Source organism: Eptatretus burgeri, chromosome 16 (assembly GCF_056783735.1).
Source record: "Eptatretus burgeri isolate ZD-2024b chromosome 16, Ebu_testis_v1, whole genome shotgun sequence".
NCBI classification, from domain to species: domain Eukaryota; kingdom Metazoa; phylum Chordata; class Myxini; order Myxiniformes; family Myxinidae; genus Eptatretus; species Eptatretus burgeri.
The window spans coordinates 60034499-60050244 of record NC_140976.1 but is presented as its reverse complement, the minus strand read 5'-3'; the positions used below and the strand labels follow the sequence as shown (position 1 = coordinate 60050244).

General features: G+C 45.4%; 1 protein-coding gene across 3 annotated transcripts in view; it reads left to right on the top strand.

Annotated features, from left to right (window-relative positions):
* The window catches only part of PRPF8 (pre-mRNA processing factor 8), an 83420-nt gene extending 68023 nt beyond the window's left edge, over positions 1-15397 (top strand). For all 3 annotated transcript variants that reach the window (XM_085859256.1, XM_085859258.1, XM_085859257.1), the window contains 9 exons: positions 2242-2370; positions 4382-4669; positions 5780-5973; positions 6974-7213; positions 7371-7512; positions 8563-8703; positions 8848-8987; positions 9201-9403; positions 14740-15397. In XM_085859256.1, the coding sequence (XP_085715382.1) occupies positions 2242-2370; positions 4382-4669; positions 5780-5973; positions 6974-7213; positions 7371-7512; positions 8563-8703; positions 8848-8987; positions 9201-9403; positions 14740-14894 (1632 nt within the window). In that variant the 3' untranslated portion in view covers positions 14895-15397. The remainder of the gene's footprint in view (positions 1-2241; positions 2371-4381; positions 4670-5779; positions 5974-6973; positions 7214-7370; positions 7513-8562; positions 8704-8847; positions 8988-9200; positions 9404-14739) is intronic.
* Positions 15398-15746: the final 349 nt, after the last annotated feature.

The window sequence follows — 15746 nt, the reverse complement described above, 5'->3', positions numbered from 1 at the left end:
GTGAGCTACTACGACCCCTTGCACACCCTATGGATTCTGAAGGAATAGCAATTCCATATGTGCTCCTTCAGTGCTGCGAGAGCGCATGTGCAACACTCAGAGGTTAGAGGGAGAGATGTCTCCGTGGTGCACAGAGGAGCCTGACGATAAAAAAAACGGTGAAACTCACACGGAGAGACGCGCAACAGTGAGCGCACACACACGAGAGACCCAGAGAGGTGCTCGGCACACCAGACAAGACAAGTCTAACCAATGGGAAAGGATCTGCAAAGATGAAAAGAGGTCTGAAGGACTTATCTGTTGCAAAGTGCTATTCATCAGTGCACTTTGATGTGAGCACCCCCTTGTCACACACAACGCGTCAATGCGATACTCGATCTTCTTCCAGGTTCGGTTCAGCATTCCTTGATTTGCAGTCTCGATTGCTGCCCTAATCCTCTTCCTCATATCTGCTGTATCGGTGTCCCCCATTCGGGACACCATGTACGTCACAGAATCGAACCATCGTGCCCAATATATTGATGGTTTAAGTGTTCATTGAGGAAATCGCACACTATCAGACTCCAGTGTGGGGGAGGTAAATGATCTTTGGTTTCAGGTCCACCAATTCCAGGAGTACAAAGATCTCCAACCTGTCCAGGTAATTGTTGGACTTTATAGTGCCTTCAACAAAGAAGAATGGCCCAATGACTCAGACATGCATTCGACGCTACCACACATTCACCTTTGGCCTGTCGTGCTCACATTCTGGGACCTCTTCGAGAGCCTCAGCCCCAAATCCTGACATTATGTATGTTGTTCTTCGATTCGTCTGATTCAATTTATGTCTGTTAAACATGGAAAGTCGATTAGTTTGAAAAGAGCACATGTCATAAGAATCTATCGTCCTCGTCTAAGATTTCAAAGCATTCCAAAATGTCCATTGCAAATGCCATGTATCGTGTGCAATCGTCCGGCTTGTATGTCTGCACCAGCTGAACCTTGTATACGCATAGAGTTGCGGTCATGTGTGCAGCAATTTATGTACCGTTGAGTGGGGTAGCTGCAGCTCCCTGGCGGAAGTCTGAATGGACTTTTGGAGACTGCGCTCGAATGACTCACGAACGTGTTCAACATCCTCACCACTTGTGCTTGGCTAGCTTTACATCTTCCTCTGCAGGATGCTTCCAGTCGCCATAAACTTTTTGTTCCACTCACAAATCCTTTTTCTTGATGGTGGTTGCCGTCCATAGATCGTCGTGAAGTTTCATTCAACATGTGTAGCTGATTTGATCTCTGTTTACCAGGCAACACACTGCCCTTTTTTGTGGGGATGCCATTTGAGGTAAATGTGACATGATGTGTCACAGGAGACACCTGGAAACAAAATAAAAGAAGTCAATAAAACATTGAGAAATGTTCTTCCACCTGCAGCAAACCACATCATTGTATTCCATTTTGTTATTTATTCATTACCGTTTGAATTTGGATCAGTAATTTGTGGACACTGTGTTGATGCAGGGTGTCATTTAAATAGGTACCCATATTTATTTGTCGAATGGAACAGTTCGAGTAATGTTTGAAGTTTTGTGTAGTACTCAACCTGTCCACCTTCTCTTTCAATGTACGTCTGGAGATGTTTAACAAAATTGTCCATAACTTTTGCGCAGATGTCATGGGGCATGCCCTGAATAGTATTTGTGAGTCGTTAAAACTGACAGGATGGCTTAGGGTATGCACACTCACCTCTAAGCTGTGTAGCATGGGTTTGATTCTTGACCCAGTTATAAACTGTCAGTCCGGTATTTCACAGGCAGAGCGATTCATCACTGTCTGTGCTGACCTTCGGATGGATGTTAAATGGGTGTCCCGTCTGCCAGCATTCGTTGGTGGACGCTAAAGATCCCATGGTGTCCTTTGTGAAGAGTCTGCGAGCTATCGCCAGCACCATGGCCAAATTCCAAATTCCTGCCCTAACTAGTCGAACATCAGGCCTGACCAGCCGGTTCAAGACTCGGGCCAAGCTTCCCCGGCTGACCCCACAAGAAAGGTGGCATAATGGTGGCCGTTGAAGAAAAAGAAGAATAAGCACTATTGAGGTGTTGTAAGTTGCCGTCCACAGATTTATGACATTATTATTCCTTAAGGTTATATTTCGGAGACATTTGAACTTTTTCTTTTGAGTTGCTATGAGATGTGGTGGGACGGAGTGGTGGAGATAATATTGAAATATGACCTTTGTGATCATGTGGCTCTTCACAGACTTTTGAAGGAAACCTCACAACCAAGCCTATAAACGGAGCAATTTTCATCTTCAACCCACGTACAGGGCAGCTGTTTCTCAAAATCATCCACACGTCAGTGTGGGCTGGCCAAAAGCGTTTAGGCCAGGTGGGTTTCCTCCATTCCTTAACCACTTGACTTTGGTGCCCCTTTTTATTCATAGCGTTGTCACCCGATTTCTCCTGCCGAATATAACGGTTGTGACTGTCGTGGCTTTTTTTGTGTGTTGATGGCAGAAAAGATGGTGCCTTTGCACTATAGATTAATAAGTTGACAAAATTTGACAAAATAAATGTTGACGATGACATCATAGTAGGAACAAAAACAATCCAGATTGTGTTGACTAAATTGCTCACACTTTATATGAGCCACAAATCCGACGGGCCTCCATGAAAGAGAAAAATTAGAACATGCACTTAACAGTTAACATTGATGATTGCGGAAAGAAATACCTTCCCGATGAGGACCACAGATCTGTACGATCAGAAGGTTTTGTTGAGAGTGTGGCAACGAAATACCACTTGCTGCTGTTTGTAAACAGGTTTAAAAAAATAAAATAATCATGTCTTTGTTTGTTTGTTTGTCTGCACAGAACGTGAGTACGGTTTTTCTTTCCAACCGCTTATCCGATTGACACAAAATTTTCACCATAGGAGCGACTCATGAAGAATGTTTTAATGATAATTATGATGTCTTAAGTCACGTGGCTGGCAACCATGTTTGGAAAAAAAGGAAAAACTTTGGACCGCTCTGTCTCCGAAACCACACCAAGGGAAAAAAATTGAAACTTGGCACATGGCAAGTACTCCACATGGGGAATAAGTGTGATTTGTTTTTTTTAATGCCATCATAGGTGCCTTCGTCATGACGTCATAATTGCATACGAAGAATGCTACATCCAATCAGTATGACAATTTTTGAGCGTCATCTTGGGATAAATTGGTCGACAGACAAAAAAATTGTTGACACCATCGGTCACATGATACGGCAGCCATATATATTTATTTTTTAAACCAAAATCTTCTTCGAAACGGCTGAACAGATCGAGGTGAAACTTTGCAGCTACAACTGCCCATCCATGAGGGACAAAACATTTCTACCTATAATGTCATAAGTCACGTGGTTTGGCAGCCATATTGGATCTACCCTAAAACCTTTAAAAAAAATCTTCTCCAGAATGATTGGACATATTGAGGGAAAACTTCACGCACATGTTTCCCAAGCCCTGAGGATTACCAGGGTGTTTACGAATAATTGATAGGTCACTTGGTCTAGCCGCCATATTGGATTGAACAAAAATCCCAAAACAAGTCTTTCTCTCGAACCGCTTCACCGATCAACGTGAAACTTAACAATGATGGTCTCGTAGTGATGGGGAATATATGTTTTAAATTACAACCTGGTCGGACATGTGGTCTGGCAGCCAGAATAATTAAATTTTTTGAATCTTGGTTCAGGGATTTCAATCAAACTTGGTGCAAGTATGTGTAATGATGTCATAACGTGGGTGGAAGCATATCTGTTGATGTCGAAGAGTGCTGTTCTAGTTTTGAATAAGGCTCACTTGGCTGCGCCTGGATGGGTTTGAGGGTAGAGGAGTTGCAGCTGAAACCCAAATTCTATCCAGGTTCCTCCTGATGACTTCATCCTTGCTCTTTGTTTGAGTTCCTTCTGATGACTCCAATGCAGGACTGTACCTATTTGGTCTTCCATTTGATTTGAATTGAATTTATTTTATTCCCATTCTGAATTCAATTGAATAATAATAAACGTCATGGGTTAGGGTGAAGTGTCTGATCAAAGCGGGACGTCTTGGTTCCCAGTCATCACTGCCAGCAGTTGTGAAGTGGCAGTTCTAGTTCTGTCTATTATTAATTATGTAATATACCATCACACAAACACCACACAATATACACTACCCAAAACTACACAAAACATTGCACAAAACAAGTCCTGGCGAGGGTCTGCAATATCCGATTGCCGGGTTTTTTTTTTTTGTTTGTTTAGTCAATTTTTCCTTCACCGTCTGTGATTTGCCAGAGATACTTTGAACCGGAAGAGTTGTTGTATTTTATGTTCTTCCCTTTCATAATTTTTTTTCTTCCTCTAACCCTAAAAGCTTGCAAAATGGAAGACTGCAGAGGAGGTAGCGGCCCTCATTCGGTCTTTGCCTGTGGAGGAACAACCAAAGCAGATCATCGTGACACGAAAGGGCATGCTTGACCCTTTGGAGGTCCATCTCCTCGACTTTCCAAACATTGTGATCAAGGGTTCAGAACTCCAGCTCCCTTTCCAAGCATGTCTGAAGGTGGAAAAGTTTGGAGATCTCATCCTCAAGGCCACTGAGCCCCAGATGGTACTCTTCAACCTCTATGATGACTGGTTGAAGACCATTTCCTCTTACACTGTGAGATTTATTTTCTCTCTCTTGCAATTATGTCTGATTTTGTTTTTTTTCAAACACTATATTATTTATGCAGTGGAGTTTAAATGTATTTTTTCTACCAAACATGATGGAATGATCAGTCCTGAGGCAGTTCAATTTGGCACAAATGCATGATAAGCTGGGTGACCCGTTGGCTAACATTTTTTTGGCGGACGTTAGAGATCCCGTGGTGTCTTTTGTGAGGAGTTGGTGAGTTATCGCCCGCACCCGGAAGAATTACAAATTTCTGCCCAAATCGCCTTCAGTCCAATATCAGGCCTGTACAATTGGTTCCTGATAGATTAAAGCATTGGTCCCCAACCTGCGGCCCGCGGGCCGCATGGAGCCCCATACTGCGGCCCGCGAGGACTTTCCAATCAAAACGCATGTAGCAATTTTATAGGATTTTCACAATGCCACTACCGGCCACTGCCGGCCAGCACCGTGACCTGAAAAGCCTTGCACAATGCCGCTGCTGGCCACTGCCGGCCACTGCCGCTTACCGCCGGGAGGAATCAAATCTATTTGCATCAATAAAACTCAATAAAATGAATCAATTTTTTTCTGGCTCCCAACATCCTTGGGAGTAGTGAATGTGGCCCGTGGGATCAAAAGGTTGGGGACCACTGGATTAAAGCCAATCTACTTCCTCCAGTAGGATTAACTTCGGTCATTAAAGTAGTAATTGTAGTTGTTGCTGGCCGGCAGGATGGCCTGATGTATATTTGTCGGTCTTGCCAAATAATTATCTGATTGCACTGTTTTAATTGCTTAATGTCACATCTATCATAATTTTGACATCAATGAGTTTTACGTGGAATAAGTTGGAGAATACGTTAATGTTTTGACAGATTTCCCTTTACTGTTTGAGCTTTCTTGGGTTTGGCTTGTCTGCCTGTACAGCTCATGATGTTGGGAACCCAGGTTGATTTGCCTTGTATGGTGTTACTTCATCTCTTGATTATGCAATTCATGTGCAAATGTCTCCTTATATCCCTTGATGTATGAGATGCACTGGCATTGGACCCCACTGGGTGAAAAGTGTGCGTGCATGTGCGATTATCGATGTTCATGCTGTCGTTCCACATGCAGGCATTTTCCCGTCTCATTTTAATCCTCCGTGCACTGCACGTGAACAACGACCGCACTAAAGTCATCCTGAAACCAGACAAAACCACAGTGACAGAGCCACACCACATTTGGCCAACACTCAGTGATGAGGAGTGGATCAAGGTTGAGGTTGCACTGAAAGACCTCATCCTCGCTGATTACGGCAAGAAGAACAAGTGAGTTTGGAATTGGTGTTTGTATTTCTCCACTATCCTCTCCTCTCCTCTCTGTCCTTTTGTCCTCCTCTCTTGATTTCTTGTTTTGAATATACCATACTCACTCTGGCTCCTCAACCTGTGCAAATGTAAATATAATTTCAAGATGGACCCAAACTTTTTCATATCTACTTTTTTATTTTTTAGATAATCCTTATTGGTGAAAATTCAACACAACTTTCTGACATGCATTGTACAACCAGACTATAATCGAACCTGAGGCTGTTTTAGTTGGCCTGTTCACTTTCTTTCTGAACCCATGATTGTTGGGAGCCTCGGTTCAAATCCCAACATTTGTCATTGTCTACTCAGCCTGGTGTTGGCTTAGTGGTTAGGGTGGCGGCTTGGGATCCCAGTGTCCTGAGTTCAAGCCCCGTTGGCTGCTGAATTAACACCAGGGGGTTGACTCAGCCTGTCATCCTTCCGAGGTCGGCGAAATGAGTGCCAGTGTACTGGTCCCGGTGTATGCCCCGGTCAGAATAGGTGTACCATATCCCTGTGTGTCGTAAGAGGCGACCAGGGTTGGCGTCAGGAAGGGCATCCGGCCATAAAACATTGCCTCACAAAAAGCCAAACCCCTGCACAGCAGGGAAAAATGGCTGTAAAAACGGTCATTTATTATTTTTGTCATTGTCTACTCATGTTTGTGGAATTCATGCAAAGATACACTGATGACGACTCATGTCTTCGTTCTCCATGTGATTTACTGTATGTACAAGTTTCACTTTGAGCTTTAGTCGGATTGATTAAAAAAATAACCAGTTTGGAAGCCTCTGATGTTTCTCTGTCTCTCTCCCTCTCTGTCTCTCTGTCTCTCTGTCTCTCCCCCCCCCCTGCCCTCTCTCTCCCCCCTTTCATCATGCCTCCAGTAATTTCATCGGCAGAGGCATAAAAACAATACCATGGTGGCCATAACATTCGTGTTGATTTTTTTTTTCTCTCTTCACATTTTCTATTTCAGTGTTAACGTTGCATCACTGACCCAGTCTGAGATTCGTGACATCATCCTGGGGATGGAGATATCGGCACCATCACAGCAAAGACAGCAGATTGCAGAGATTGAGAAGCAGACCAAGGAGCAGTCGCAGCTAACTGCCACACAAACGCGCACCGTCAACAAACATGGCGACGAGATCATCACCTCCACCACGAGCAACTACGAGACGCAAACATTTGCCTCAAAGACAGAATGGCGTGTCAGGTACATGTGACGCTTCTATCGATGTAATTCCGGTACGAGAGGTTAATTGCAAGTTTTGCGTTATTTCCACCATCTACGTCCTGATTTTTGAGGACAACTGGACTACAGGTTCTCTGTTTTTGGTTTCCGTGGTACGACCTCATCGTTTCTCATGCAGGGCTATATCTGCAACAAACTTGCACCTGCGCACGAACCACATTTACGTGTCTTCGGATGACATCAAAGAGACTGGGTTCACTTACATCCTGCCGAAGAACGTTTTGAAGAAATTCATCTGCATTTCCGACCTAAGGGCACAAGTGAGAGATTGTTTGTTTTTCTCATGATAGAAATGGGTATCATATGTGTACCTCTCATATAGAGAGAGGGTTGAAATCAACTTTAATGTGGTGTTTGGGTTGAACGAGTAGTGAAGGAGAGATATTAGTGGTGGCTTAATGGTTAGAGCATCCGTTGAGTCTGGGAGGTCGGTGGTTCAAACCCCGGCCTAGTTATACCGTAGACTTTTAAAATGGTGTGTTTAAAAATCTCCTCATGATAGGGTCCTTTAAATCCATCACTTAGCTCTCCATCCAGCTGGTCTCTTTCAAAAAAGCTGCCATGCTCTTCTGATCAGAGCATATACAGTCTTCCTACTTCTTACTGTCAAAGTAGTAACATTCCAAAAACGTAATCTCAACCTCCTCTTACCCCTCACCGAAGATGCTTGAACAGTGGCCAAATAACAAGATGGTGCCTTTCCACAAACGCCATCGCTGCCTAGAGTAACTCGATGCTGATGTGGTAGTGTCTGCTCCCTCGCACCAACCTTGTTTGGCAAGACCCCACCCATCTTGGGGATCATTCTAGTAATGCCGTTTGCTCTTTTTCCTGTACAACTCGTGCCCATGGTTGTTACCTTGAGAGTTGTACGTCCGTGTGGCCAGGCACTAAGATAGCCCTCAACCCGGATTGCCGGGAATTTGAAGTCGATTCCATTTCGTCACCACTTGTCAACCTAATAGCTTGGCCTGGTTTTTGTCTCTCTTTCCTTATTTCCAATCTGCTTAACTCAGCACATCATGCTTGCAACATGCAGATGTTGAGGATCCTGGTCAATGGAACCGTCCCTGGGATATTGATCTGTTACTGTCCCGACAATGCTGAGACCGAAGGAGAGACTTTATTTTGCTTCACTGTTTCCCCTTACTCGTGTAGTGCTGGGAGGAACTATTTCCTGTAATCACACAAACCAAATAAGACGATACCTGTGCAATAACTGAGCACATCATTAGTGGAAGATGCTACCCAGAAGCCTTGCATTCCTCAGCCCCCTTTGAGGTTTTCATTCCCACCTCCTTTCTCTTCAGATTGCTGGTTACCTTTATGGCACGAGTCCTCAGGATAACCCCCAGGTAAAGGAGATTCGCTGCATTGTCATGGTGCCACAGTGGGGGACGCACCAAACTGTGCACCTACCGAACCAGCTGCCCCAGCATGAGTACTTGAAGGTAAGGTGTCATTGTGTCTGCAGATCGCATTTTGTTGTTGTCATTTGTACTTGGTGTACAAGTACAACATCGGAATGCTATCACTGTTCCAAATTTTACCAATTTGACTGGGATATTATTTCGCCCTCCTCTCTCCATTTTCAGGAAATGGAGCCACTTGGCTGGGTGCACACACAGCCCAACGAATCTCCTCAGCTCTCTCCACAAGACATCACATCCCATGCAAAGATAATGGCTGACAATCCATCTTGGGATGGTGAGAAGACTATCATCATCACGTGCAGGTGTGAACCGTGTGATTTCTCACCGTGTTAACCACTTTTTTTTATTGGTATTGGCGTGTTTCCGGTAGGTTTCTCTCCGATGATCCACTGAGTTAACTGTCATTGTATATTCCTCCACCAAAATGGACATCGATGACGATTCTGGTATTGCACCGCACGTTACCGATCGGTTTGTGGTAGTAAGAGCTGCATGGCCTGTGTCGTGTGTTCCAGCTTTACTCCAGGCTCCTGTAGCCTGACGGCCTACAAACTGACCCCGAGCGGTTATGAGTGGGGTCGGCAAAACACGGACAAGGGGAACAACCCAAAAGGCTACCTGCCGTCTCACTACGAGCGCGTACAAATGCTCCTGTCGGATCGCTTCCTCGGGTTTTTCATGGTGCCCGCACAAGGCTCCTGGAACTACAACTTTATGGGTCGGTGTCACAACCACAACTTTGACAAAAATACTTCTCCTTCTATTACGTTTTTCTTTGCAAAAAGTTATTTTTGTTTTTAAAAAAAAGCATCTTTGACAAGAACAGCGGCTGCTTATCTTTTACGTATAGTAACTTGGTGTTCTCCAAATTTGGAAGAGATATGATTGACACCCCACATCTCTTCCACACCCTCCGCCCCCCCACCCCTCATCTGTCACTTCGCTGACGGGTTTGATCAAAAGACAGTGTGTTGTACTTCAACAAACACATTGTATGTCTATTCATGAATATCAGAGGATGCAAAAATGAAGTGGAATCACAAGAAAATGGATCTTTTATACCACCGAGTTGATGCTGCTGTTGTTGTCGTGGCTTTGGTTATTGTTGTTGTTGTTGTTGTTGTTTGTGTGCCCCCTCCGTGTCCCTCACGCTTTATTCCGAAAGCTGTCATATTGTTAGAATTTCTTTCTGGAAAGACTGGTTTTTAAAATGGCTATCTTGATGATGAAACTTAAACAGACACAAATCCTTCTTCCAACTAAATCGATTATTAGCTTTCCAACAGTTCCATTTCGACGATTGTATGACAGCAGGAACCCTTTAGAATGAAGTGACACGCACGCACACACACACACACACACACACACACACACACACACACACACACACACACACACACACACACACACACACACACACACACACACACACACACACACACACACACACACACACACACACACACACACACTGAAACCACATAGCAAATGGAAATTGACATTTAATTAATAGCATGTGAAAAAGGATAAATGTATGCAATCACATGATATTTGTCAGGGACAGTCCGACAAAACCTGCACAAAGACGGGAAAATCGGGATGTGCACGTAACATCACAAAATCGTCAAACAATGCAGGGGTTTGTACAGTCAGTATAGAGCAGTGGTCCCCAACCTTTTGATCCCACGGGCCGCATTCACTACTCCCAAGGATGTTGGGAGCCACAAAAAATTGATGCATTTTATTGATGCATATTGATTTGATTCCTCCCGGCGGTTAAGCAGCAGTGGCCGGCAGCGGCATTGTGTAAGGCTTTTCAGGTCACGGTGCCGGCCGGCAGTGGCATTGTGTAAACCCCTTTAAAATTGCTACATGAAAATGTGTTTTGATTGGAAAGTCCTTGCGGGCCGCAGTATAGGGCTCCACGGGCCGCAGGTTGGGGACCAATGGCATAGTGTGACCACCTTGGGTGGTGATGTACGCTTGAAGTCTACGGAGCATAGCAGCAGATCAGAGCTTGTGGTATTGCCGTGCAATGGAACTGTAAGGCTGCAGTAAGCTCTGCAACATTTTGTGGAAGGTTTGTCTGACGATTGCTCCCCAAACCATAACACTGCCCCCTCTGAAACGGTTTCTCTCAATAGGTGACAATTTTTTTTTAATGTAATCCAATTTGAATTGATGCTGTAACACAACGAAATGTGACAACCGAGAAGTGTGAATACTTTCTGAAGGGTGTGTGTGTGTGTGTGTGTGTGTGTGTGTGTGTGTGTGTGTGTGTGTGTGTGTGTGTGTGTGTGTTTCGCTCATGTACATATATACATATATATTTTTTTCTATTGTTGCGGGCCGAGGGTCAGGTGAGAAGACCACTGGGGGGGTGGGGGGAGAAGCTATCTCGGGTTCCCACCAGACTCCCCAGAATCGCAGGCCGTTGCACACGGATAATTCCGTGACATGGCAGGTCGCTAACCGACCATGAACGCCAATAACTCAACCACGTGATTTAGGGTTCTCAGTATAGTTTATCCGGTTACTTAAAAAATAATCATGTGATCCAATTATTGGGGGACACGCCCTCGGTACGCCTTGTCCAAACCGGATCAGATGCAGCCGAGAGACCCTGCCACAGACGTACCCGCGAAAAGGAACGGATCGTTGGGAATAAAGTCCCGGCTAAGTTAGGATACGGACCATGTTGGATGAATGAAAGAAAATACAAAAATGAGCTGGGAACATTTCTACAAAGGGAGTTATTACAGGCAGATGAGGAAAGATATGTGGGACAGTGAACATAGCTTTTATTGTGGTGTGTAAGTAGAGATGTGAAGTGTGACAATAAAACGAGCAACTTACGAAAGCAGACACAAAGTAGAGTTATCCCGATATACCTTCTGCAATCTTAACTTAAGCAACGACAGGCGCCATGGCGCGCGCGCGCGCACACACACACACACACACACACACACACACACACACACACACACACACACACACACACACACACACACACACACACACACACACACACACACACACACACACACACACACACACACACACACACACATCGATGATGAAGAAGAGTTAATGAGAATGAGGAGGAGAGGAGATGAGGATAACGGTCTCTCAATACCTTGCACAATTGACTGACCGCACCACCCAGTACGTTGTGGGGGGGGGGATACTCTGCTAGGCGATACCTCCCTGACAGCTGGTGCGTTGTCTCCTGCTTCGTGGCACTTTGTGCAGCTAAGCGTCAATCCAGATAATGGGGTGCGACCATCAGGCGTGAAGGAGGGGCTTTGGGTGGAGCCAGCAGCGAGTGGGTGGAGAAAGGTGGAGTCAGCAGGTGAGTGGGCGGGATGAGCAGGAACCAGCAGGAGCGAGCAGACAGGAACGCAGACAGGAACTGCAGACGGTCTCGTGACCTGTCCTTTACAGACCCTGCGGTGCAGGGCGGGGCGTCACCCCGAAGTGATGTCATCACCCGAATCGGGTGCTTTGATTGGGCCCCAACCACCGCACGGCCCGGCCGCCATGGCCTTAAGCGGCCTCACTGTACATCCTGCTTGCTATAGCTGAGCTACGGAATCGTCTTGCTCCAAACCCCGTGATCCGAATCGCCCTGCACCGAACTCCCGGGCTATGTCCCGGTGACCGGCGGTTAGTGCTGGAAAATGTGCTGCTTGTCCGTACGCCATGTGGCCCGAGCGATTTGGGCTGTACAGCACACCTCTGCTTGGCGGCAGCCTCGCCAGGTGGAAGGCGAGAAGATGTTTGCCCTCCGCGGGAGACACCCGCGGCCGCGGTGGTCAGCAAAGACTGACGGTAAGATGCTATTGTAAACCCATGCGCAGACCCGAACAACATGCGTGCTATTCGTGCCCCGCTCTGTGTACGATAATAAATTATCACGAACTGCGCCTGGGTCCGCCCGCCATTGAGCATACGGTTATTCCTCAAAGGCGGTGGCGTGCGTGGTGCCTGCCCTGATCTGTGTCAGGAATTGAAGGAAAAGATTGGATATAATTATTAGATGGAGATTTGGGTTGAAAAAGAGCGTGCTGCGTACGTACTGTACAGCGTTGGCATTTGGTGTTTTGTTTGTATGTTCCCCTGGGCACGGCATTCCTGCAGCGGCGCCGTCGTGTTGGTGATGCTTCTGGTATCCTGAACAGTGGGTGGGGGTTGTCGCTGTGCTGCATGCGTTCCGTGCTGTCTCGTGGTAGTGGTGGTTGGTTTTTCTATCCCCCGGGCATGGCACGGCTGTCGATGCTTGTGCTGACTTTTGCGAAGATGCATGGTCACGGCTTTTACAGGTGGCGTTGCTTGGATTTATCTCAGGAATAGAGAAAAAGAGTGGGAATGAAGTTAGAGATATATCAGACCTAACTAAGATTCACACAACGCACTTGTCCCGTTTGTCCGATTAGACAAGAAGGAAGGGTCTAACTGTACGTATATTAATGAAATAACTGTCTGGGGACCACTGTATGATTGATGCCATTGCTTTGGAGGGATGCGGTTCCCAGAACCACAACTATGTATATGTATACACACATGTGCGATACCAGTCAAAAGTTTGAACACACCAACTCATTCAAGGGTTTTAATTTATTTTTTACTATTTTCTACATTGTGGAATAATAGTGAAGACATCAAAAGTATTAAATAACAAGTATGGAATTATGTAGTAACCAAAAAAAGTGTTAAATAAATAAAAATATATTTTATATTTTAGATTCTTCAAAGTAGCCAACATTTGCTTTGATGAGAGCTTTGCACAGTCTTGGCATTCTCTCAACCATTTTCATGAAGTAGTTTGCTGCATTATAATAAGATGGACTAGTGCAATCTGATCAATCTCTGTTGTGCCATGACTGTAATTCTTCAAACAAAGCCTCAAGATTGTTGGCATAAATCTCCAAGAGCCCCCATTCAGCATTCACACATGGCCAGGTGTACGTGGCAGCTTGCAGAGTGGGAAGCCCCAAGGGACTTTTTCTACATTGTAATGAAGACAAAACTCACAATGTTGTTTACCAGGAAGTTCTTCAATGGCACAAAGTCAGTTGCACTTAATCCTCTGTCGACATTGCAGTCCCTCATTTTCATTGCGGTACAAAAACAATTTCCAGTTGCTGCTCTATTTAGTGTGCGTGTGCGTGTGTGTGTGTGTGTGTGTGTGTGTGTGTGTGTGTGTGTGTGTGTGTGTGTGTGTGTGTGTGTGTGTGTGTGTGTGTGTGTGTGTGTGTGTGTGTGTGTGCGCGTGTGTGTGTTTGATTCACCGGCCACACCGTCTGACCCACGGGGCTCCAAATTGGCATCAAGTGTGTCCGCTGTCCATTCCTCCATGATGGTTTTGCACTTTGACTTCCCCCCCACTCCAACACCCCAAGCCTCCCACAATCCCACCAATTTCCACCCTCACCCCCCAAACTCAGGTTCACCTGGGCGACCAGGTATCTCCCCCCACTCCACTTCTCGGTGTAAAATGTCGTCGACGTTTTAATCGGCAAGTAATCTATGGATGGGATTTTGAGATCGTAGGGTGGCTTTTCACAAATCTGGAAAGGGAGAAGTTATCCCTGGCATTCTCTCGCTGTCCTCAAAACGAACCAACCAACAGCCAGGTCATGTGTGTGCATAATTAATTAATCACATTGTGAATATCCCTTGCTCACCTCAAACAATCCCTCTTGTTATCTCCTATCCATTTATCACCCTCATCTTGTTGCCACCTTGTTGCTGATAGTGTGTTCTGAACATGGGGTTGCTTGCTATCTTGGTTTTCCCAAATTCGCTCTTCCATGAGTTTCCATGATCTTCAGTGTTCTATCATTTCCATATACTTTACATTGTTTGAGAGTGCAGGGGAGATGAATTTGGAAGAGGTAGTGCGAAAATAATTACAAATTCTACCACGTTTGTATATCTGATAGGTTTGAGATGTTCAAACGAATTTTTGAATACCTTTGAAAAGGACACTGCAGCCACTTTGTGTTGAGCCTGTTTCCTGCTGCGTTGTCACATGTCGCGCGATCATTGCAGGTGTACGTCACGATCCCAACATGAAGTACGACCTGCAACTCGCAAACCCTCGTGAGTTTTACCACGAAGTGCACCGGCCCTCGCATTTCCTGAACTTCGCGGCCATTCAGGATGGGGAGACCTTCTCCGCGGACCGTGAAGACCTCTACGCATGATCTCGACTTTGCGGCTCAACTCGGCCCAGACGGCGTGCACCGCGCTCACTGTGACGGGCGCAACACTGTCTTTCATTCCTCGACTCTTAACACACTGTGATCTTTAAGGAGCCCTGGATGATAGTCCGAAGGGTCTTCATGGTCGTCACCATGACACGATCGTCTTCGTACCAGATTTGCTGGGATTTGGTTGGCTTTCTGTGGTTGTGATCTCGCTCTTGGTGAATGAGTTTCCATGTACCGTCCACAGAATGCCAAACTTCCACTGTGTGTATACTCCGAGCAAAGTTCAACTTCTCGTATGTTTTTTTTTTAAACCCTTTACATCCTTCCTTCTTCGTCCTTGATTTGTTTCGAGATGAATGTTTCGTTTTTGGTTTTTAAGCAATGCAACGTGTTTACTCGTAGTTGAAATAAAGCTACGGTGAATTTTCCCAAGTGAATGAACTTTGTCCGATGATTCTTTCATTGGGAGTTGTAAAAAAATAAAATTCTGTACTTTACACCGTCTTGTGTTCATTACAGTCTTGTAACCTACACCTTGTGCATCATACGCAGTGGTGAACGGCTTAGATGATACTTTAAAATCCTGTGTGTGGGTGTGGTTGTTGTCTTGTCTGTGTGTGTCTGAGTTTTTGGTCCACTGTTCTCCTTTAACAGTTGATTAATTGATATGTTGGTTTATTACCTCCACCACCGAAGGTGAAGGAGGTGATGTTTTCACCTCTTTCTGTCTGTTTGGAGGATATCTCAAAGGTTGTGGACGGATCCGGATGAAATTTTGTGGACAGGTTCAGTGTGCGACGAGGACAAACTGATTAGATTTTTTGGTGAAGATCCGGATCCAGATAC